Genomic DNA, 23,675 nt, shown 5'->3' on the forward strand with positions numbered 1-23,675 from the left:
GCTCTTGTAGGTCATAGAATCATAGAATGATTTAGGTTGAAGACACCTTAAAGATCATCTAGTTCCAACCCCCCTGCCATGGGCAGGGACACCTTCCACCAGACCAGGTTGTTAAAGCCCCATCCAACCCGGCTGTGAACACTTCCAGGGATGGGGCATCCACAGCTTCTCTGGGCAGCCTGTTTCAGTGTCTCACCACCCTCATGGGGAACAATTTCTTCCTTATATCTAATCTAAATCTACTCTTTCACTTTAAAACCACTACCCCTTGTCCTATCGTTACATGCCTTTGTAAACAATCCTTCTCCAGCCTTCTTGTAGGACCCTTTAGGTACTAGAGGCTGCTGTAAGGTCCTGCCCTCAAAGGGCACTTGGGAGAGTCATTCCCAGGGCACGTCCCTGTTCCATAAGTGGTAGTGGAGCAGAGGGACTGCTGCACCACTGAGTAAAGCCGATAGAGCCACAGGTTTGGGTGCCGTTGCAGTGAGCCAGAATTCCAGGGTTTAGATAAGCTTCGAAGGGTATTAAAGGCGATTCTGCAGGAATTAACTGGGCTGAACTAGGCTTAAAAATATCTTTGTGAGCTTTAGTGGGAGTCCTGGCAGCATTAAGGAAGTAGCTGTGTGCAGAGCGAGAAGCCATTTTCTGGCTGGCCATGGGTTTTTTTCATCACCCTGAAAAGTGTTTTTGCCTGGTTTGCTGTGGTAAGGCCGCCCTCAGAGGGAATTTAGAGCTTATCTATGGGCTGAACAGGCACTGCAAAATGCAGATGAAGGCCCTGTCTCTGTTTTTTAGGAAGCTTGGGAGGTCCTTGTACCTAGAGTCTCCCTAAGCCAGTCTCAGCATCTCCAGGAGGACAGGAGAATACAGGAGCTTAAACTGACTGATTTCCATCTCACTGCAGCAAAGCCATTTCAGAGAAGACCTTCAGGGCTGAACCCTGCTCTCAGTCCCCACAGTCAAACCCTGAACATTTCCAGATGGAGTGACTCCTAAAAATGTCATCAGAGAGGTTGTTGAGTGGCCGAATGTGCTACCTCAGTTTCCAAAACCCAGTTAGGGACGTAATCACCCCAGTGGGGCTGCAGGAAGTCCAAGAGGATCCCTTTAAAAAAACGAAAACCAAAATAAAAACCAACCAAACAAAAAACCCAACCCCTGCACCCCCCAAAAAACCCCAAGCAAAACCAAAAAAGAGCTTTAACATCCAGAGTAACAGATGTGAGATTTTGCTGTTGCAGTTGTTACCTTGCCAGATTGCCTGCAAACAGTGTGCAAACCCCAGCCCTGTCTGGACTCTTTCAGCCCCTACACAGTGGATTTGGAGCGATACTACCAGACAGAGAATGAAGATGAGAACCCTTTCATCTGCTCCCAGCCCCGGGAGAATGGGATGCGCTACTGCCGGAGCATCCCAACACGGAGGGAAGAGGGTCTCGAATGCACCCTGGATTATTATTCTTACAACGACACCACCAATACAACCTGTGTTAACTGGAACCAGTATTACACCAACTGCTCTGCCGGGGAGCACAACCCCTTCAAAGGAGCCATCAACTTCGATAACATTGGCTATGCCTGGATTGCGATATTTCAGGTGAGCCCTGTCTGCAAACTGTCACAAAGTGGGTGAAGAGCTGGTTGTGCCCCACAACATCTTCCCAGGAGCTGTGTAATTGCACTCCTGGGGGCTACTTTGCACTGGCCAACATTTACATAGCAGTGCACAGGCAGTCAAAATGTCAGGGATACAATTTGATGCCTGCTTTGAAGATGCCTCCATCTCACATGCAGGGACAACACCCAAGTCTCCCAACCCTGTGAGTGCAGTGAGATGTGAAGCAGAACCTTGATACTGCTCTTCCCTCTGGAAAAAGCAGTAGTGGGCATTAGGTCCAGCTAGAAAAGACGGGCTAGACTCAGCCTGGGCAGCTGGTAATGTGGTTGTTGGTGTTGGTAGGAGCAGAATTTGGTTCCTCAGTGTCTTGTACTTCACCAAGACCAACCACGGGGTGTCAGAAATGACCCAGCCAGGAGAAACGTTGCTTGTGCACTTATGTTGTAACGGAGCCTTGATGGATTCATTTTCCATTCCTATCTCCACCAGGTCATCACTCTGGAAGGCTGGGTGGACATAATGTACTTTGTCATGGATGCACACTCCTTCTACAACTTCATCTACTTCATCCTCCTGATCATTGTGAGTGGCCCTGAGGGAATATGGGGGATCCTCCTGGCATTTGGAAAGAGCAGAGTTGACTGACCCAGAGGCACAGGGCAGATAATATATAATAATATGCAATATATAATGTATAATATATAATAGCTGAAATAGAAACCAGCCTGCTGGAAGACAAGCAGCTTCACTATGGCATTTTATTGCAGCTGTATTTTGCTGCAACCACAAAGGAAAGAAATATGTGCTTAAGCTATGGTAGATACACTTCTGTTGCTGCTGCTTCTACTACTTCTCTCCTTGTGGTCCAAGGTCCTCTCTCTCAGTTGCCACCTTGAATTTAAGTTTAAAATTAGGGAAATTTCCCCTGGTCAGGTTATGAGCTCTGGAAGGGGAGCAGGCTGCCCAGAAATTCCCCCAGATCGAAGAACCCAGCTGGCTGGGTCCTTGGTGCAGAGGGGACATTTCAGGAAAAGAGTCTTGAACTTCAGAGAAGCACATGAAGAAAGGAGGGAAGAGATTACTGCCCACAGCCCACCCACATTTCACAGCGTCATCTGAGACCACCCACAAAGGAACCAACAAAGAGTTCCTGTGGGGTGGGCTCCATGATGGGCTTCATCTATGGAAGCAGTGTTGTCTATGGTGACTGGCTGTGCTCATTGTCTAGACTCCCTGTACCGTCAAGGGAGAAAAATAGGTGCTTTAAGGGAGTGATTCATCTCCTCCGAAGGTAGACATCCAAAATAAATTAGATGCATTGCAGACTTGATGTGCCTATTTCTCTCTTGACTCTAAAGGGTCATTAGGTGCCTCACTCAGATGTAGCTGAGATAAGTGAGATGAGTCCCTTTCTCGCTGTCTAATTGGACTAAGTCCAGCAAAATAGCTGCACATCGTCCATTAGGCCATTGTGGCAATTTCAGCTCCTCATCAACCCAGGACTCAAATCCTGATGAGAAGATAGGAGGTCGTTTAGTCCATGATACTTTTCCTAGTTATATCTATTAGCCTGCCAAAGAAAGAAACAATCCCTTGCTCTCAGCATCCCCAAAATGATGGAGAGGAAAGTGCAAGCCGTACTTTTCCAGATGCTGCGTGAGCACCATTCGCAGTGTGTGATAGCCCGTTAGCACGTCAGTAATTCCCTGTGATCCAGCCTGGGCTCTGCAGGAGGCAGAACCTCATTGAAGCCCTGGTTGGCAATAAAATCTCCAAGCTGTGGGTGCAGACTGCTGATGCCCTTGCGTAACAGTCACCCGCAAATCCCGTTAGCAGGGGAAAGGGATCTGCCCACACGCTGCCAGGAAAAAAGCTCCTATCAGGAAGGCTCAGTGCATTCATCGTAATGCCACTAATTGTGATAATTACAACCACTGTCTGCAGAGAGAGAAAAACACCATCTTACAAGAGCAAAAGCTTTTTGTCAAAATAATCTTCTCTCGTCTTTGATCTCTGACATCCTCGGTGGAGCGCTGGTGTGGGAGTTCCCAGGGTGGGGGCTGGGGGGTGAGTCAGCCCCTCTGTGATCCCCACCGGTTGTCCCCACTGATGGTTCCCACCAGGTGAGGCAGGAGATAGGGCTGGCTGGGGTTTTTCCCCTGGTCCTTAGTCTGGGGTGTGGGGTGAGGCAGGGCTATGGGGTGTGCATGGCCACCCCGAGGTGGCTGATGGCTTCTGTCCCTTTAGGTGGGCTCCTTCTTTATGATCAACCTCTGCCTGGTGGTGATAGCGACGCAGTTCTCCGAGACGAAGCAGCGCGAGAGCCAGCTGATGAAGGAGCAGCGGGTCCGCTACTTGTCCAACGCCAGCACCCTCGCCAGCTTTTCGGAACCAGGCAGCTGCTATGATGAACTCCTCAAGTACCTGGTTTATATTGCCCGTAAGGGCAGCAAGCAGCTCGTGGAAGTCTATCGGGTGGTGGGTGTGAGGATGGGCTTCCTCACCAGCCCCACGAGCAAGGCAGGGGGCGAACGGCACGCTGGGAAGCGCCGGAGCAGGAAGAGATCTTCTGTGCACCACCTCATCCACCACCATCACCACCACCACCACCACTATCACCTGGGCAATGGGAACCTGCGGGCACCCCGTGCCAGCCCGGAGATCAGCGATGTGGAGACCAGCTCACTCCACAACGGGACCAACCGACTGATGCTCCCCCCCTCGGCACAGAACCCCCACGGGGCCCCCAGTGCTGCATCCAGCAACACCGAGTCCGTCCACAGCATCTACCATGCTGACTGCCACTTCGAGCCTGTGTGCTGCCGCTCATCCCTCCCACAGCCGGTCCTTGGCTTGCCGAGCCCAGAGGGGATCCCCAAGAACATCGTGGGCAGCAAGGTGTACCCCACGGTGCACCCCAGCACCTCCCACGAGATGCTGAAAGAGAAGAACCTGGGGGAGGCGGCAGTCGGGGCGGGGAGCAGCACCTTGACGAGCCTCAACATCCCACCCGGGCCATACAGCACCATGCACAAGCTGCTGGAGACCCAGAGCACAGGTGAGCCAGCTGCTGGATGTCATTTTGGGGTTGTTGTGCAGAAATACAAGATACAACCTAATTTCTGTCTCTTTCTGAATCTTTGTAGGATTCTTTTCAGTTCACGTTACAGAGAAAGGCGACAGCTTTCCAGGTGAGACCAATGTGAATCTTCTGACCTACATAACTCATCTTATAGCCAAAACTAGGAGAGAGGTTTCAACCTCCCAGACTTTAGACTTGCTAGAATCCAAGGGAAATTACTCGTTTTCAATCAACCCATTTTCTTTCCCATCACCATTTCCTCCTGAAACCAATTTATTCTGCAGTTACAGGGAACGCTCCCCAGGTCCCTGCACTCCCCAAATCAGCTAGAACTGGGCTCAGTGACACCCAGCAAAGCTGGAGCCCAGCCCAGCACTTTCCAGATTTCCATGTCCCTTCCTTGCTGACAGGCAGGGGCTGGAGGTGGCTGCTTTGCCCACCATGTGCCACAGAGCCTGAGCATGGACACCTTTCAGATCAGCACCCCAGCACATCCCTGAGCACTGTGTAGCTCTGTTCCCCACAGGACACGAGACTCATGGAGATAGTGTCTTCTTTGCATGAGGGATCAATGTCAATCGCAGGTGCTGAGTATTAAAATCTGTGATTTGGTCATGAAGCCCATAACAGAGCCAGACACCAAATGCAGCTTTCCTGGATCAGGGATTTCACACTTTCCTCACAAGATGCTCTTTCCCCCTCTCGATCCTGAGGTCTGGGAGCTCAACACAGTCTAGTCCAAACCCTCTCGGTTTCCAAGAAGAATTTCTGGCAAAGCTTTCCTGGATGGTCAATGCCTTTTCAACCCCACCACAGTGGCACTGACCTTTCCAGCCAGGAGCTGTACAGGGAAGAGCCCAAGTCCTGTCCCCAGCTCAGAGCTGCCCAGATAATGAACACACAGAGCTGGGCTCTGAGTTGGTTTAGCGCTGAGTTTTTATTCATACCTCCTGCATGCTGCTGGGCATGAGTCAGGAGTGTGCTTTGCAAATAGACTCTCCTCTTGCAGCCAGCTCTTGGGATTTTTGGGGAACATCCCGCTGGGATTGTCACCTGGGAGCCACCTGGCAGCTGGGACCTGAGGGCAGCTTGTGGAGGGGGAAGCTGATGATTTCGAAGCATCAGCAAACAGCAGGAGCAGGAAAGGAGGTGGTGGTGGTCCCGATAATTAGAGCCCGGAGCCTGCCTGGGCCAAGGGGGCTGATTGCTTCCTCCTAGCTGGATGGCCAGAGGTTTAATGAGGTGGGCTGTGGCTTCGAGGCTGGAGCTCTGTCTACCTGGGAGCAGCAAAGAGGGCTTTAAATTGTGAGAAGGTGCTCACGGAGTCCAGGTTTTGTCTAGGGCTCTTTAACCCAGCAGGGGTCCTTTTCCCCTTCGGAAATGCCTGTTCTGTTGAGGGCAACAGCTTGGTGCTAATGGGGATGGGGGAGTTGCTCTTGTGGCTGCCTGCAGTCCCATTGTCCTGGCTGATGGGCTGTTCTGTCCCGCTGGCATTTCAGGTCCCTGCCAAAGCTCCTGCAAGATCTCCAGCCCCTGCACCAAGCTGGACAGTGGCTCCTGCAACCCCGAGAGCTGCCCTTACTGCCTCAAGGCGCTGGCGAACGAGGGTGAGCTGACGGACAACGAGACGGGTGACTCGGACAGCGAGGGCGTCTACGAGTTCACGCAGGATGCCCACTACAGCGACCAGCGGGACCCGCAGCGGGGCAGAGCTCGGGCCAGGAAAGCGAGTCGGGTGCTGGCCTTCTGGCATGTGGTGTGTGAGACCTTCCGGAAGATCGTGGACAGCAAGTATTTTGGCCGTGGGATTATGGTGGCCATTCTCATCAACACACTCAGCATGGGGATCGAGTACCACGAGCAGGTTAGTGCTGTTCCGGCAGAAGGGATGCGGGTGGTGTGGTGGGTCCGAATCTGGCTGCTGATGGGATGGTTTGGGGTGAGAGGCATTTGGGTGCTGTAGGAATCACAGGATGGTTGGAGTTGGAAGGGTGGAGATCATCTAGTCCAACCCACCTGCTAAAGCAGGTTCACCCAGAGCAAATCACACAAGATTTTGTCCAGGTGGGTTTTTAATATCTCCAGAGGAGACTCCACAACCTCTCTGGGCAGCCTGTTGCAGGGCTCTGGCACCCTCAGAGTAAAGAAGTTTCTCCTCATATTCAGATGGAACTTCTCATATTTCAGTCTGTGCCCATTGTCCCTCACCCTACCGTTGGGCCCTACTGAAATGAGTCCGCTCCCATCCCCTTGACACCCACCCTTGAGATATTTATAAGCATAAATAAAAAGGGTCCCAGAACAGAGCAAGGCTGATTTTTGTCCTCGGAGCCTGCTCCCAGGCAGAGGCAGGCAGCAATCACCTGGGCTGGTACTGGGTTGCATGAGCTCCTGCATCTCGGCCCCACCAGGGATGCTCAGCACCGTGCTGAGTCCACCATCACCTGGGCAGCACTGCACGTCGCTGGTTTCTGCAGCGCAGGGGCCAAGGAGAGGGAACAGCCGTTTGCCGCTGGGTTTGTGCCAGCTACCGGCAGCGGCTGCGGGCTCTGGGGTTGGTGCAGCTGCAGGCAGGGAAGTCTATTGAATTTGCAGTCCCTGGAGAGGAGGTAACAAATGCCTTTGCCTCCCCGGTGAACGCTCCAGCAACAGCACACTGAGTCCAAAATAGACTCATCGCTGGCTACTTCTCCGCTCGATTATCTGAGTCCTTGCAGGCAAGAGGCTGACTTTGCTCCAGCCTCTTGCACACTTGTCACATAGCAGAGCTTTTCCCGATGTACAATAATTAAGCAAAGGATGTTCCTCTTGAAATGTCTCTATCAGGATAACAAGAGCTCTGCTTTTAGAGAGGCTTTTGTGTGGTGTGGTCTCACTGTCGGTTTTGCGGCTGCTGCCGGTGGCACACCTGGTGTGGTGCCCTCGGTCCTGCCGCAGGTGTGGGTTGGCTTTGGGGGGAGAGTTGATTAGCAGGGATGCTGCAAAACCTTCTTATATACCCCTCCAGTGCTAAAGGGCTTCCAGTAGCCAGGCAGGTGTTGTGCTTCTCCTGGGATGCCAGAGCTCTCCCCTCCCAGACAGACAAGACCACCCCTGTCCCAGCACCAGCCTTTTCTGGGAACTCCCTTGCATCTCCAGTCATGGCTGTTTCTGACTTTTCTCCCTTCCTAGCATGCTTTGTATTTGCAAGAGTCACTCGCATTTGCACACAGAGGTGTTTCTCCTACAGCTCCCAGTTGCAGCGGTGGTGGCTGCAGACTGTCTCCAAATTTCCGTGTCCTCCTGTGGCATTAATGCCTCAATGCGCGAACGCCAGGGAGACGCAGCTGTGCTAAATGTGTCCCTTCCAGCCAGGGCCTTCTCCCTGACGTCCTAATACAGTCTGGCTGGCTAACCCTTGTTTTCAGTACACATTAAACAGCGATGCGCTCTGAAGTCCTACAGGTTTCACCTTCATGTGCTGCCCTTGGTGGATGTGCCAGGGGAGCTGCATGGGGAAGCTTGAGTGATTCCACCTTTATTTAATAATAGCGGGAAGATCATCTCTTAAGAACCTGGGGGGAGGTGGCTCACAGAAACCAATAAACAGTTCTATTCCTCCTTTGGCTGAAAGGTGAAAGCAGATCTGCCATGTCTTTGCTGCGAGTGTTCAAGGCACAGATTGTCAAAGCTTGTTGCCCTTTATTAGGAGCATCTTTGGGAGATGCTGGTGCAGGCTCCCACCATGTGTGTCCATGCGTTGAGACCATTCCACCAGGGATGGGTGGCTGGGGGAGCTCTCATCACCAAACACCTGATAAACAACACAGCTACTTAATTCTTTGGCTGGGGGAAGGAGGGCAGCGGGGTGCTGACCTCTGCCCTGGCCAGCAGTGTGTCCCAGCCGGCAGCTGGATGGGAAAGGCAGGTTTTTGTGGTGGTTTTCGGGTAACGAGGTGAAGGGAGCTGATAAGCGTGGGGGTACTCCAGACACTGTGGGTGGTTGCTTTCTTTGGCGGTAGTTTGAAGCTACTACTGTTCCAGATTCCTTTCTCCCAGGCATTTGGAGTGAATAGCGGAGCTTGTTTTTATTAGTTCATCTGCTCAAAGTGGCGGCAGAGAGCAGAGAGGTGTTTTTCTGTAAACTCAGGAGGCTTATAGTCTGCTGTTTCATAATCTGACAGTTATGAGAGCAGGAATTAGAAGGCAGAAGTGCTGGACCAGGCCTTTCTGCAGAGATTATAAACACTGAAACACGCGATTTTTTTTTCCTTTTAGAAGATTCTTTCTTAAAAGTGCAAGTGATCAACCGCATCAAATTTACCTTCATCGGCTGATTGTTTGCAAAGACGTGAGGGGGCTTGAAGAGTACTTGACTCTGCGACTTTCTATATTAAGCTCTCTGCTTATTTAATGAATATTTACCTCTTGGGCTTTTCACATGATGCCACCCTGGGCACACCGGGCTATATTAGGAATAAATACTTTCAGGACATGTTTTATGGTGCCATGTCAAAAGCCTTGTACTGTTTACCAGCACCTTGCTAGAGAGGAGAGGACATGCTGACAGCTACTAAATGAGAAGAAGGATGGGCTGGTGGTTACCCTGGGAGGAAGACATCTACCTTCCATCTGTCCCCTGAAGAATTGGGTGGGATTCAGCAGCTCTGGGACCACCAGAGCATCCTGGACTTCAGAACATGAGCTGATCAGCAGAGGTCCTCATTATAGCCAGAGGACAGAAGTACACTTCTCTGGAGGCTTTGCATTCCACTTTGGGACAGGCGTGCTGGTGTGACCTGCTTTTCTCCATGGGAGATGCCTGGAAGACTGAAACAGCCTTTCAGTCACTTGCTTGACAGTCTTGGGCCAGGTTGGGTTATTTAGGATGAAAGTGGTGGTTTGAAGGCACATCAAAAGGGGTGGAAATTGGGAGTGAGTTGAAAACACCAGCCCCCACCTCTTGCTGTTTATTTGCATTCACCCATCAGTCAACCTGTCCAGACTGAGCACCCACAACCAGGGGTGCTGGATGCACACAGCTAAGGTAGTTGGTGTCCCCGGGAGCTCCCTTCCTACCTTAGGACCTTCCATCCTAAAGCTTCACTTTCCACAGTAAAATCATCGTCAATAAACATTTTACCATCGCACGGCTGGGGGTTCAGGAGCTAGGTTTCCTCTAAGCTCCTTGTGACATGACCTTGCTGACTTTCTCACTCAGCATCAGGTTACTTCCACGTGGTTCCTACACGTGTGGGAGCTGTAGGAACACCTGACCAGGCTTAGCTCAGTGGTTTCTGCCCATCCTCCGCACCCGGCCAGCTCTGGCTCTTGCCTTCCCCATGACCGCGGGCTTTAGCGAGAGGAAAGCGGCTGGAGGTGCATGGAGCACTCGCCGTGTTGCTGCTGCCGGGCAGCACTGTGAAATTTTCCATCAGGGAAATGACAACCAAATTGCTGCGGATTATTAATGGGACTGCTAAATAGCTTGTTTTTCTACGGAGATGAAGGAAAATGCAGGTAGAAACTATTAGCTTTGGGTAGAGGAATATAAAGGTGATTTAAAGGTAGACTCTGGGGGATTTTAAATACACTGTTGAACCAATTGACTGATTCGCCTTAGGGAAGCTGAGACTCTGCAGCGCTGCGGGTTCAAACGGCTAAGGCTTTGCAAAAGCTTGTTCTGCCATGGAGCAGGAGTAAAGTGTGCTGCTAAACCAGAGGGTTTCTGTGCTGCTTTCCCCCCAGCGCTGGCTGCAAGCCAGACTGTGTTCCATAATGTGCTGCTTTTCTTTTTTTTACTTTTTCTTCTCCAAATCCTTCCTTGGAGTGAAATGCAAAGGCTTTAGTACAAGGCGTGATGTTGGACTCCTCAGCAGGGGAAAGAATTCAGCGAGGGCTTCCTTGAGGAAGGGCTTTGGGGTTTTGTTTTTGTTTTTAAAATCTGGTTCGCATTGAGCTGCCTGGCTGTTCTGATTTTTCCTTGTCTGAACTCGCATTGTATGAACTATACCCTACATATTCATTTGTTTAAATAGTGCTTGAATTTCAGCTGCCGTCTCTGCGGTGAATTGCCATTGTTAACAAGAAAGAGACTGGAGAGTCCTGCATTGGCCTCCCCAAAGCTGCAGTCGGTTCAAATTCACGGCTGGAGATCATGGGGACTTGGATCTAGATCGATCCAAACCTCTGGTGTCTCTGAAGGAAGAGGAAATTGCTTCAGACCTGTGGAGAACCTTTTGTTAATTTTTGAAAAGCAAATCAGAGAGATGACAAAGGTGAATGCCTCTGGGACAGCACCCAAGGAGAAAATCTCATCATCCACAGGAGGCAATTCTCAGGGAAGTGGGATGCTTGACATCCCCCAGCAGCAGGATAACCACTGGGGTACCCCCAGCTACAGCAAGGGGTTGTAGGAACCCACAAAGCAGCAGTGCCCTGAACCAAGGTGTGCAAACTCCCTCTGCAGAAGGCAGGAGCAGCCTCAGCTCGTGGTGGTATCTCAGGCTGAATTCCTCGTGCATCCCGCTGCAGGGGCCCGGAGTGTACATGGTACAGATAAAGTCAAATTGTCACCAGTAACATTACGATCTAATAGCCACTGCGTGGAAATATCAACCATCTGTGCCAAAGTGTCAAAGGAAAGCTTGCTGGCAAAATGCATTAATGTGTTTATTTATGTAAACAGTGGGGCTGGAAAACATGAGAGTCTTCCTAATCAGCGTCAGAGGACGTGAAATTTTAAGGTATCCAGGATGACGGAGAGGGGAGGTGAAGGGTCAGTGAGTGCAGCAGCGTTAGAAAACTTGCCATGAGGCTCCAGGTTCAAGCATTAATAATAGTCACCCAAAGGGTATTGATGTACTTCTGCCTGAATTTAGTGTGCAGGGAGGAAGGTAACCGAAAATTATTAGCTGTCCTGACACCCACTGATTGATTTCTCCACGTGGGAGGAAAATTTGGTTTCTCCATGGAGAAGTGGTATAAGGGAGCTGGGCAGTGGGGATTTGGCAAGCTGGTGCCCCAGGTCTTGGGGTGCTTGAGTCTGTGCTAGTGTCCAAAGTTCTGGGCAGGCTGGAGGGCAGTAGAAGCACTTTTTTCCCAGGACTTCATGGTTAAGAGCATCCTAATCTCCACCAGCTCCAAGCCAAGTTGAACACTTGCTGCTGGCTGCAGGAGTGTTGGAGATTTGTCAGGCATATGGAGACTGCTCCATTGACATCCCCGTGTGCCAAATCAGATCTTGCCACGTGCTTGTTTGCCTCCCGAGGAGGCTGTGGGGGATGCAGGGATGAGCTGCAGCTCACGAGGTGCGTGCTGCCCAGCTTGCCCTTTTCTGGCTGCACAGGGTGGTTGTGGGCAGCACCATGTTCCCTCCAACCTCTGCAGCTCCATGTCTTCTAGATCCAGGACATTTAAATTCTGGCTTCTTTCGTGTGCATGGGTTTGTTTCAAGCCTCCAGGTCAGGAAGGGAATCCTTTTTTATTTAATATTTTTGGTATCTCTTGCATCTCTTTTGAATTGAATTGTTTTCTGCAAGTGCAAGGACTCAAAGACTTGTCCCACACCCAGACAGCAGCTGGTGCGGCACCAGGGGCTCTCTGCATCCCACACAGAGATGCAAAGCAGTGCTGCGCCCCCTTAACCCTGCACCCCAGCTGCTTTACTCCAACCTTGGCCTTAGTAGTACAGCTGGACTTACCTCTGTGGTGAAATTTCTAATTTGATGCTTCCCTGTATGAATCTGATTCATTAGGCTTTGATTCAGGAGGGCACTTGCTGTGTGTGTGCATCCCTTAAATCAACAAGAGAGCCTTTCCCTGGAAAACCTCTGCCTGCCCCAGGCTCTTCCTGGGAGCTCACAAGGTCTCACGTTTATGCACCATCTTCTCTTCCTAGAGATATCTCCATTTCCACGTTGGTGCATACCCCGTGTCTCTATTTAACTCCATCACACATCTCCCCAGCCCTGTGCCAGCTACTCTTGGCCAAGTGATGAAAGCTTTGGCAGCGCAGTGAGGCTTTCCCCGCCTCGGCATCTGCTGGCTTTGCCCAACACAGGGCTTGTAGCCGCTGTCAACTTGATTTCCTGGTGCTACAGCTGCACAGGGCACTCCCACAGCAGGAAAATAAGGTGCCCTATAGATTTGCATGTGCTGTATTCAATTACCTCCTGCTTAAGCAGAAATTACTCTTATTAACAGTTTGTAGCTGGAGACTGGTGGAGTCAAGTCAACGCTAATGGAAGTCATCCGAGCTGTTAATCACTAGAATCACCGACTTCAAAATCAGCTCTCTGTTTGTTATTGGGGGTAATTCTTTTTATGGACCTCAAGGGTTCTTCCTCTCCTCAGTGATTTGAAGGCTTTACAAGGTCTTGTAGGAACTTGTGTGTTTTATTGACTCACTGACAAAGCTCTTTCAGAGTGTCATGCAAAATACAGGGGTGCCACGGCCCTCACAGTTATTGAAAAAATGGGCTGTGCCCATAAAGCAGACTTTACCCTGATTCTGGAGACTGAATGATTTGAAAATGTAATGAGATTTCAGGCAACTGCAAAGTGTGTGGATTTTTTATCAGATAATTCAGTTTTCTGCAAGCTTTAGGATGAGCCTATGTGGATTCCTGACATCTAAAGTTTTCTTCAGCTCCCTGGATGGGGAGCCATAAGTGTCAATCCTTTCCTGTTAATTTCGTTCAGAGGCTGGAAATACTCGGGCTGCCTTAGATCCTATCGTTACAGCTGTTGTTTCAGCTGCCATCCGCACCCGTGCGTTATCTCTGCTCAGGCAGCATTGAGAAGAGACTCTGGTTCAGTGAAATGGGGAGATGATGTGTGCTTTTGAAACTCACTTCATCCCCATGCCGATGAAAAATCACTGCTCTCTGCAGATAGATATGCGTGTCTCTCTGCTCCTTCTTTGATTATTGTGGTTGTTCCCTTTGGGTGGGAGCCAGCAAACTCAGCTAGAGCTTCTGGAGCATCCTCAGCTTGCACCAGCACATGCTTTTGTCTGTAAATGCTCCTGATTGTTGGTGATTTCCCAGGGATCAGTCCATTTTTTACCCAATTCTCCCGGTAGAGTTGGTCCCGATGCTGTTGGTGCCATGGCTTTGCCCCACTGCCACCCATGTCCTTGCAGAGCCCCTTCCCACCCTGCTCAGTCCCAGCAGGAGCAGGGACGGGAGCTGAGTGTTTTTCCCTCATCTCTGCTGGATTTCAGCTCTTTTATTATAATTGGTTTTTTGCTGATGTTAGGAAACGACCAGCTTTTCCCCTGTGGATGTCTGTCAGCATTAGAGATAGTGTTACCAGCATCAGAAACCCAGGTTCAGCAGAACTGTGCAGGAGCCCTACAGAGACAGCCTTTTTCTTTCTCTTTTTTTTTATTTCCTTCCTCCCCCTGGTACCTTCTCATGTAGTAATGGGGAGATAAGTTTCAAACTTGGTTTAGATTAACTAGAAATAGAGGGCTTTAAATCTCAAGTACTTACAAGGTGTGACCAAGTGGAAATGCAGCTTTTGTTCAGCTTAAGCTCCTCTGAAACCTGGGCAGAGGGATGAGCCACTTCATGTTTTTCTTGCATTTTCTAGGATAATATTCATCCAGAAATCTCAAGCTGAGAGAGATAAGGAGTTCAGGCAAGAATATCTGCTGTGTGAGTGGTAAAGAGAGCTCAGCCCCAGGGCTTGGGGAAGAGAGCATGGTCTGCAGGTCCTGTTGATGGTTCTGGGCAGGGATAGGTCATGGCAGGTCCCTTCGGGGTTGGTTGATGAAATTCTCCATCATGCGTGGGGCTTGTCCCCTCATTTGCACCCCGAGCTTGGGGTGGACATGAGGCAGAGGGGACATGGCTCCATCAGGGCTGGGGAATTTGGTTGCTGGCCATGGTTGCTCAACAAGGATGTGGTGGAGAGGAAGGTCCTGCACCAGAAGGTGTTGTGACCATGGGACTCAGCTCCTTCCTTCTGCAGATGTAGGCTGGGAAGGGACATTTGTGAATTGTAACGGGGAAGAACGGGTGGAAGGTGAGGAGATTAGCGGTGGTGGTGGAAGGGGAGTCCCTCCTGTGCAGACACCTCCGTTTTCTCCAAAATGAAAGCTGCTTTCCTCCCTTTCTTACAGTATTACTTGCTGTGGCATGAAATATTCAGCCTCCATTCAAACCGTAACAAAATCCTCCTTTCCCGTGCGGTGAGGGGATGAAACTGGACTTGTTCGCTTGTCTGTCAAAGTCAATTCCTTTTAATAAATGCCTATAAATCCTGAACTTCCCAGCAGTCCTCCTCCAGCCCACCGAGCAGCAAATACGCTGCCTTTTCTGTGTGTCCAACCCCAGGAGGAACAAAACAAAAGTCTCTGCAATTCTGCTACTTTCTGAATTGTTTTCTTTAACTGATTTGGCAAAGGATGAGTAGAGAAAGCCTATCAGTCTGTCAGGCTCTGATTTAAGCATGGCTCAGGTTGGAGCTGCTGGACCCAGGACAGTGGCTAAAGCCTGATGCCTTTTAAGGAGCCCCAAAGACAATTAATGTCATCACTGAAAATATGCGTGGATTGAGTTTCTATTTATAAAATAGCAAGTGGCTCTGGAGCTGAGAGGCGCTGTATTTACTGAAGGGAATCAAAGTGGTTTTGTGGATGGCCGTGGCTCAGCGGGTGCACCGAGGCAGGGGGAATAATGTGGGTGTGATGAGGGTAGGGCATGGAGAAGACTTGTTGATTGAGGACATGGCCATGAGCTATAAATGATGGGGAACTGAGCACGGGACAGGGCAAGAAAAAGGGCACATCATTTTGTTAATTAATAGCTGCTTCCGTTCATCAGAATTTCTTATGTTTTGCCCCAGGACCGATGGTCTGGCTCCTGTTTTGGGGTAGACCCCACGTGTGCCTGCACCCCTGCAGAGAGTGGAGGCAATCTAATGGAACAGTGTCAGGTCAAAAAATCGCATCTTTGTGTGACCTGTTTGATTTTTTTTCTTATGTATATATATTAAAAATCTGCAAGTGATGAGTCAGTAAAACGTTGTTGGTGTTTCCTGTGAAATAGCTGAGGTTGGTATTTTATTTCAATGTTATTTTTCCTTAGTTACCATGGTAATGATTTCAGACAGGTTTTATTCTGCAGCCGTTTGAATGGTTTTGAAGTTTCCGTGGTCTTCTGGATTCTCTCACAGAAGCAGAGCCCTGGGGATCAGGAGGGATCTGCCTCCTGGCCCGTCACCCCATCCTTCCCTCTGCTTTGGCAAGACTGATTTTTTTTTTTTTCAATTTTATTTTATTGTTAGTGAGATAGAGAGGAAACACCCTGGGGTGCTTCTGCTCTTTTGTGCTGACATCCCCGGGGGCAGGGCTGGACAAGACCAGGCTTGGCCTCAGCCTGGAGCTTGCATCCTGGGCAGAGGGGAAACGGGGAATGGATGGATCCACTCCAGATGTGTCCACGGTGCTGGGGGCAGGTCTGGCGATGATGAAGAACCTGTGCCATGACACAGTCATTTCCCTTTTACAGGTCGTGGCTGGAGGAAGGCAGGAGTAGAAGCCTTGTAAGCTCTGTGTGCCATCTGCCAAGGCACTTAGTTGCATTTTGTCACACAACAGGGCTTGTCTTGCAGGAATTGGGGAGCACAGCCCCTCTGGCTCCTGCTTCTCATGACCCCAGCTCCTGTCCTCACCTTCAGGAGCTTTTTCCCCTTGTTGCCCACAACCTCGCTTGCTCAGCAGACACCTTGAAGCCCCATGCACAGGCAGCAGTGGTGTGTGCCACTGCCTCGCGTCCAGACAGAAACAGAGCACGTCCCTTCTGTCATTGGAAACCTCACTCGTGAGATCCTAATTAATTAAAAGAAAAAAAGAAAAACAATCCAAAGAAATGCATTACAGCTGTTTCTGAATGCTGAAAAAGGACAAGGCGCCAGTCCCGCTCTGAGATACTTCTTCGAGGCAACACTTCATACCCAGGGTCACCTTCCCTCGCCTCCGCCTGCCCCCCCATCAGTGCCCTGTCTGCTGCCAGGCAGCCCCATCCAAAACCTCTAAGCAGGGCAGGGGGAGCATCCCCTCCCCATCCTGACAGTCTGCACCCCGGCAGGCAGGGCTATGGCTGGGCTGCCTCCTCCTGCCGCCGTCCTTCCGTGCTCGTGAGAGATGCTGCTCTGTCGGCTCCTGTTTCATGTGCTGCCAGAGCCTGTCAATGTGCTGTTTGGTACATCAACAAATCGACACTCCGCAAACACAGAGCTAACAGGGAATGATTTATCCAGGACGCCACGGCTCTGTGTCCAGCAAGGCGAGGTGTCCTGGAAACAAAATTCAGTATTTACCCAAAGACTCGTCAGAAGAGCTGGTGTTTCGTGACACAGCTGAATTGCGCTTGTATCTCGTTCTTTCTGGGTGTTGCTCGTTTAATCATAGCATGCTTTCCTTTTAATTAGTCACTGCTGCTACTGATGAGAGAATTAGCAGACTCTTCTTTTAATAGAGAAGCTGAGGCAATGGCAGACGTGCTGTAATTGGGGTGGGGGGTGGGAGGCTTTGTCCTGTAAAGACACGCTGGGATCTGCACTCAGGCTCTGTGTCCCTGCAAAATGCCCTTTCCAGTGGGGATCCTGTTGTGGTTTGTTTTCCAAATATATAATTTAGTTAAAGGAATGATGCTACCTCCCCTGGCTGCCGTATTGTGGCCCTCGGAGGGGGAAGCTGTTTGATTTTACTGGCTCTTTTCCTCTGAGCCTGGTGAGGATCTGTAGAACTGGTTGTGTGCCAGGAGTTGGTGACTCTCCCAGGTACATTATGTCTAAAACTGGTCAATATTGTTTTGATTAGACCGTTATTATCAGAAAACAGCAGTTTATCAAACTTGAAGGTGTTTGCTGGGGGGGAAGTGGTTTCAGTGAACTGCCTTCCTTTTTTGTTTTCTTGAATACGTTGTCTTACAGATATGAAACACCCGTTTGAACAGTTAGTGACTGAAAAGCTCCACGTTCTTCTTCAAGCTGACTTTTATTTATGTTTTGTAATTTCATTTGATTTATGGTATGGGAGAAATGGATAAGGAAAATGGGGGGAATAAGGGAATAACACCCAGAAAGAGCGAGATACAAGTGCAATTCAGCTGTGGCACAAAACACCAGCTCTTCTGATGAGTCTTGGGTAAATACTGATTTTTGTTTCCAGGGCACCTCGCCTTGCTGGACACAGAGCCGTGGCGTCCTGGATAAATCATGGAGGGGAATAAGGGACTGAAATGGAGGGGAGAGCTATCAAAGTTTTGGGCACAGTGTGTTTCAGTTCACCAGTTCTGAAACTCTGTATTCCTCTTTAAGATGGGATGACAATTTCAATTTCCATGGGAGAGAAAAGCCACTTTCCTCCTGTATTGTGATGATATCTAAGGAAGGATGTCTCAGACATGTTTGCAATGTCTCTAGAGCAAAAGCATCTTATAAACAGTCTTATTATCCATATGCTTCTATAGCTGCGTGGAAATCCCGTAGCTGGCATTCTCAGAAGTGTTGCAATCCCCACTGCCCAGCCATGATCCCCATGGGCAGGATCATGATATCAGTCCACTTTTATTTTTATAAATAATTCCCAGTGGTGCCTGTGGCAGAGGTCCGGGTGGGTGCCCCGTGGATGCAGTGATGTGTCCCTTGGAAGGGACGTGGAGCTGTTGCAGGGGTGCTTTTGAGCTGCCCTGGGGAACCCCCAAGCAGGAGTGAGGGGCTTGGGGGAGAGCCCTCCCCACTCGGCTGCAAAAATCCTCTGGGAATTTTGCATCACCCCATATCAATTGTTTAGGGATGTGTTGTTTGCCGAAGCAAAATAACTCCTTGATTTGCGCTGATCTTGTTGCAGTGTACATCCCCTCGCCCTCCCCTGGTAGAGCTCCAGGCTGCCCCAGATTCTCCCCTTCTCCTGACAGGGTGAAAGGGAAGCTTTCCCTTCCTCTTTCAACCCATTTTGGCCATTAATCTGAGATTTTTGGAATATTAATTCTCATCTCTGGTTCAGGAGATCTCACTCTTCCTTTTTATTATGGGCACCCGACATTTTGGACATTAAAAACCATTTCCTGCAAAAGAAGTGGAAAAGAGTGTGCAGAGGAGGAGTGAGGGGTCCAGGCATTTTTTGGGGGACAAAGCAGGGGAAGATGGATGGATCCAGTACTTCTGTGGGTACTGAGCATCACCACATTGTATGGGCTGACTCACAACCCTCCTGCATCGGCACCAGGGGTATCTGAGGCTCTCGTGAGCCTGGTGGGATGTTTCATGGCCTGGGGGGTCACAGCCCCTCCAGTGGATGCTGGGGTCCCTGGGAGGATTGCAGCATAAATGCTGTTTGCCCTGTGGCTCCCCCCCATCACCCAGCTGCGCCCTGCCAGTGCTTCCCATCTGGATTTATCCATCCCAATAACATCTCCAGCAATAAGGTGCTTTTGAAGCGCAAAGTTCCATTAATCCACGCTATTAACACAACATCCCTGCGGGGGCTGGCTGGGTTTTCCATGTCAGCCCGCCCGGGGAGGGGAGGCAGCGGCTGTGGGAGATGCTGTGATGTTCTTGCTCATCCATCCAGGGACTGAACCGCGTTGTCCCCAGGGGGCTGGTTAGATTTGGCAGCGTGGTCAGAGCGGGGGAACAGAGGGTGGAAATCAGCCTTTGGGGCTTGGGTTAGCGAGGCTGATGGATGGGAAGGAAAGCTTCCAGGAACACGTTTTCTTTCCAGCAGTATCGCTGCAGCGATGATAACAGCACAGCCTGCCTCGGCGCTGGGGCATTCATGAATGAGTTGGCATTTTTTTTTTTTTTTTGTGAGTAATGTAGACTTTCAGCTATTTGAAACTGTCCTGAGGTGCAGCTTGACATATAAGTTCTCGGCCTATTTATTACTTTGTGTCTGAGTGCTCCCATAGGTATATGGTTTTAAACCAGGGCTGCATTTAATATTGGGAGCTGGAGCATTTGTATTTTAGCTCTAGCTCAGCAAGCAAGCGATTTGGGCTGTATGTTCGGTGTGTTTAGCAAACTCTAGCCAAGGGATCCATTCCTCAGCAAGGATATTCGAGGTACAGGAAGTGTTACACACACCCTATTTGTTCTTTTTTATTACTTCTGCTTTTCAATGCTACTGTTCCCCCCTTTGCTATTCTGGGACTGTTGCTGTATCATCACAAGCTCCCACTGGTATCAGTGCAAGTCCCCAGGGATTACGCTACCACACTGAGATAACATCACGCCAATTTGTGTCCCCATCTATTATCGCACTGGGTTGAAGGAACTTGAGCTGCAAGGGCTTCACCAGCTGTGCTTGGAGATTTCAACCCTGAGAAAGAAAGAGCTGAAGGCCACATGGATTGATGTGTTTATTTGCCACCATGTATCTGTGAAGCCTTTGGTCGCTGTAGTTTCTTGGGGCTTTGAAACACAGTCGATCGAGTGTTGACCTTGCCCCTGAGCCATCCTTTCTGCTGTCTCCCATGATGTTGGGTTGGGGTTGGGTCGCCTCATATCAAACCCTACAGCTTGGACCATGGGATGGCAGCTCCTGGTCTGCTGTAGGATGTTTCTGGCCAGCTGTGAAGGTGTTCCATGAAACCATCAACAGCATGTGTTGCACATTGGCTTCTGCTTGTGGTGTAGCTGCGGTGAACCTGTACATCTGGCCATAACCCATCATGGTCTTTGGGTGTCTAAAGCCGTGGATGGTTACATGTGGGGATATAGAAAAGTATCTGAGGGAGTTAAGTGCTAAATGACCCCTAGGAGGAGTCCAGCACCCTGTGTGCATAAGCTGTTTAGTGAACCACACCAGCCCACTGCCCTGTTGGGCACCTCAGGTTTGCCAACATGATCGTCTCTTCATTTGAATGAAGCTTTTAAGGAGAAACATGCAGTTGCGGCCATGTGCTGGGGTTAAATGGGGAGAAGGGATCTGGTACGGCAGATTCTGCTCCTGTCTTTGCCACTGACTGATCCTAAACAGAATACACCACCGGTTTTTGTCTTCTGCCATATGTTTTCCAATAATGCCCGCCCACCCGCCGGGGGAAGCACAGCGCTGGGTTTCTGCAGGCATTGTTGGGAACCCTCTGAGAAGTATGCTAGAAAAACATGAAGGATATTAATTTAGGTCTGAGGTTACTGGAAGTCTGTTTGTTAGAAGTTTTTTGTACCTGTGTTTTTAGGCTGGTAGTCTGAATTGCCAGGATTGGGCCCCTCCTCAGTAGCAGGATTTGGGGCTTCCTGATAATGAGTTTTCTGAGCCATTCTAGTTGTAGCATCTCAAATCTCTGCATTTGAAAGTCTTAGGTTAAAGCTTTTGATGAGATATTAAACAAAAAGACAGGCTGTAAAAGGTTATTTATGCGAGAAAACAATCCGGCTGTCCATTCTGCATAAGGAGGATTGGTTTGGAGGACGTGGAAGTGTTAAGGCTCAGTACATGCCGGTAAAACCTCCTGTGGTCACACTAAAGCTGCGATTAACATGAAGTCAATGTCTGGATTTACCTGCTCAATTTACAACAGGTGTATAAACCTTAAATACTCTGATAGTACTTTTATTCTCTCTCTCCTGGGCTTTGAGTGAGCGATTACCACTTTCTCGCTATATCATTAGCATTGGTATTCCTACACTTGCAGTATCGGGGCTTGTTGTATTTCTAGGTGTAATTTTGGATATGGAGCTGTGCTGCTTATCATGTCCCTTTCCTCCTCTTCATTCCCCAGCCGGAGGAGCTCACCAATGCCCTGGAGATCAGCAACATCGTCTTCACAAGCCTCTTTGCCCTGGAGATGCTGCTGAAAGTCCTTGTTTATGGTCCATTTGGCTACATTAAGAATCCATACAACATCTTTGATGGCATCATCGTGGTGATTAGGTACAAACCTAGTGCTTTATGCATGTTTCTCCTCATTTGGCTGTTTAATTAAACAGAAAGTAATGGAGAGTTTGGCATAAGTACCTTCCTATGACACTTTATACTTCTCTACTGTAAATCAATACAGTTAGACACGATTGCTGATACATATCTGAGGGTTATTTTATGGTCATTTTAGGAAGAGACCCAAGCAGAAAGATACTAGTCCCAATGTCCTGGGAATGTCAAGGATCCAAACAGTACAACCAGTGCCTGATAAAGTAACTCTTTATTCTTTTTGACATAAGCAAAGGCTGTAATTGCCCTGGCAGCCACAGCCGCTGATTTGCTGGCGTGTTTTAGACACTCTAGTCCAACTCATCAGAGCATCTGCCCACCTTCCATCCCTCTTCTCTCTGAATTTCACCCTCCCTTTGCCTCCTCTCCCCCGTACCTTTGCATTAGGCTTTGTCTTCTCATCCTGCAATGATTTTTTTCCTCTTTGTCTCCCTCAGCGTGTGGGAGATAGTGGGCCAGCAAGGCGGGGGGCTCTCGGTCCTGCGGACCTTTCGGCTCATGCGAGTTTTGAAGCTGGTCCGCTTCATGCCAGCCCTCCAGCGCCAGCTCGTAGTCCTCATGAAAACCATGGACAATGTGGCCACCTTCTGCATGTTGTTGATGCTCTTCATCTTCATCTTTAGGTGAGCTTTTCCAATTCCAAGTCCTGAGGTTGTGCTGGGTTTCTAGGAGGGATCCCATGGCGAGGTGAGGAGATGTAAGAGTCCAGACCAGGATGTGGCTGAACTGAATGGCCCCAGGAACAGCATCACTGGCCAGTGCTGGTTGTGACTTGCTGCCCAGACTAAGTTCTCTTAACTCTGGCCAAACGAGACATCTGTCTTTGCAAGATGATTTATAAGGAAAATCTTCCTTCTGGATGATTCCTTGACATCACCTCGAGACAGTGGTTACATTACTTACCAACTAGCAGAAAGCCCGATGCTAAAAATATTGCCAAGGAGAGGGCAATGTTCCTAAAATAAAGTCAGCCATGGTGGTGCTTGTTCTCTTGCATGGCCTCCTCTTTTGAGAAGCGAGATTCTGCACTGGAAATGTTAGAAACAGGCTTGATGTAGCCCCAAATTTCGGATTTTGGTCTAGATTTTGAGGAGAGCGTGTCTCATTCTAACAGCCAACTCTGTTGTTCAGCAATCCAGGTACTGGGAAGGCTGAAGAAAGCCATTCTCTTCCGTGGAGTAATGTCCCAGTGAGACGTTTCACTCCAAAGCTGCCATTTGCAGCCATGGTGCTCAGCAGAGCTGTAAATAATTTGATTATTCAGGTTACTGGCCCGAGAGCAGGGGAAAACAAGTTATTCTTTTAGTATCAATCTATAATGAAAGGTATTCTGTTTTCTTGTCAAAATTGAAAAAGCTGTTTCAGGTCCCCTGACATGTCTCATTCAGGCATTTCACAAAAACTCTTTTTGTCTTCCTAATTCAATTTAAGCATATTTTGCTGAAAATGTGTCATTGCAAAACAGAAAGTCAAAACGTTTTGTTTAGAAAATGTTGAAAGACAATATTTTGACTTCAACAAAGCAGAAAAAGAAGGAGCGGGCATACTTTTCAGTTGAAACTCTGACAGATTTGACCCACATTCACAACTGGTTTGCGTAATCTTGAGGCATGTTTTTCAGAGAATGAATGATTCATCTTTGAAAGAAAAAAAAAAAGGAATGAAGAATGAGCCAGGTGAAATAAAGAAACACAGCCCTGCTGTAGGATTATTAGTTTTTAATAGGAGAGGGATGTCATCTCCTGTTGAGCCCCTGCTTTCCCTCCCTGCAGCATCCTGGGGATGCATCTATTTGGCTGCAAGTTCGCTTCGGAGCGAGACGGCGACACGCTGCCCGACAGGAAGAATTTCGACTCCTTGCTCTGGGCCATCGTCACAGTTTTCCAGGTACAGAATGGAAGATGCCACAATTCAAGTGCGTTTTGGAATGGGGTTGTTTGCCAAACCATTGGACAGAGCTTAGTGAAGCTCCTTGCTATGGAAGGGAGAGGATCCAAAACCACAAGTGAGGGAACACGGGACGTTTCAGACCATTTTCAAGAATAAAG

The 23,675-nt window shown here is 49.3% G+C and overlaps 1 protein-coding gene across 17 annotated transcripts in view; it reads left to right on the forward strand.

Annotated features, from left to right (window-relative positions):
- Nucleotides 1–23,675, forward strand: part of CACNA1G (calcium voltage-gated channel subunit alpha1 G) — a 138,458-nt gene that overhangs the window by 52,029 nt on the left and 62,754 nt on the right. For all 17 annotated transcript variants that reach the window (XM_071816535.1, XM_071816530.1, XM_071816524.1 and 14 more), the window contains exons 6-13: nucleotides 1,306–1,597; nucleotides 2,108–2,200; nucleotides 3,866–4,676; nucleotides 4,765–4,809; nucleotides 6,200–6,564; nucleotides 21,419–21,570; nucleotides 22,065–22,250; nucleotides 23,400–23,514. In XM_071816535.1, the coding sequence (XP_071672636.1) occupies nucleotides 1,306–1,597; nucleotides 2,108–2,200; nucleotides 3,866–4,676; nucleotides 4,765–4,809; nucleotides 6,200–6,564; nucleotides 21,419–21,570; nucleotides 22,065–22,250; nucleotides 23,400–23,514 (2,059 nt within the window). The remainder of the gene's footprint in view (nucleotides 1–1,305; nucleotides 1,598–2,107; nucleotides 2,201–3,865; nucleotides 4,677–4,764; nucleotides 4,810–6,199; nucleotides 6,565–21,418; nucleotides 21,571–22,064; nucleotides 22,251–23,399; nucleotides 23,515–23,675) is intronic.

The sequence above is a fragment of the Patagioenas fasciata genome, chromosome 18, assembly GCF_037038585.1.
Source record: "Patagioenas fasciata isolate bPatFas1 chromosome 18, bPatFas1.hap1, whole genome shotgun sequence".
In the NCBI taxonomy this organism is placed as follows: domain Eukaryota; kingdom Metazoa; phylum Chordata; class Aves; order Columbiformes; family Columbidae; genus Patagioenas; species Patagioenas fasciata.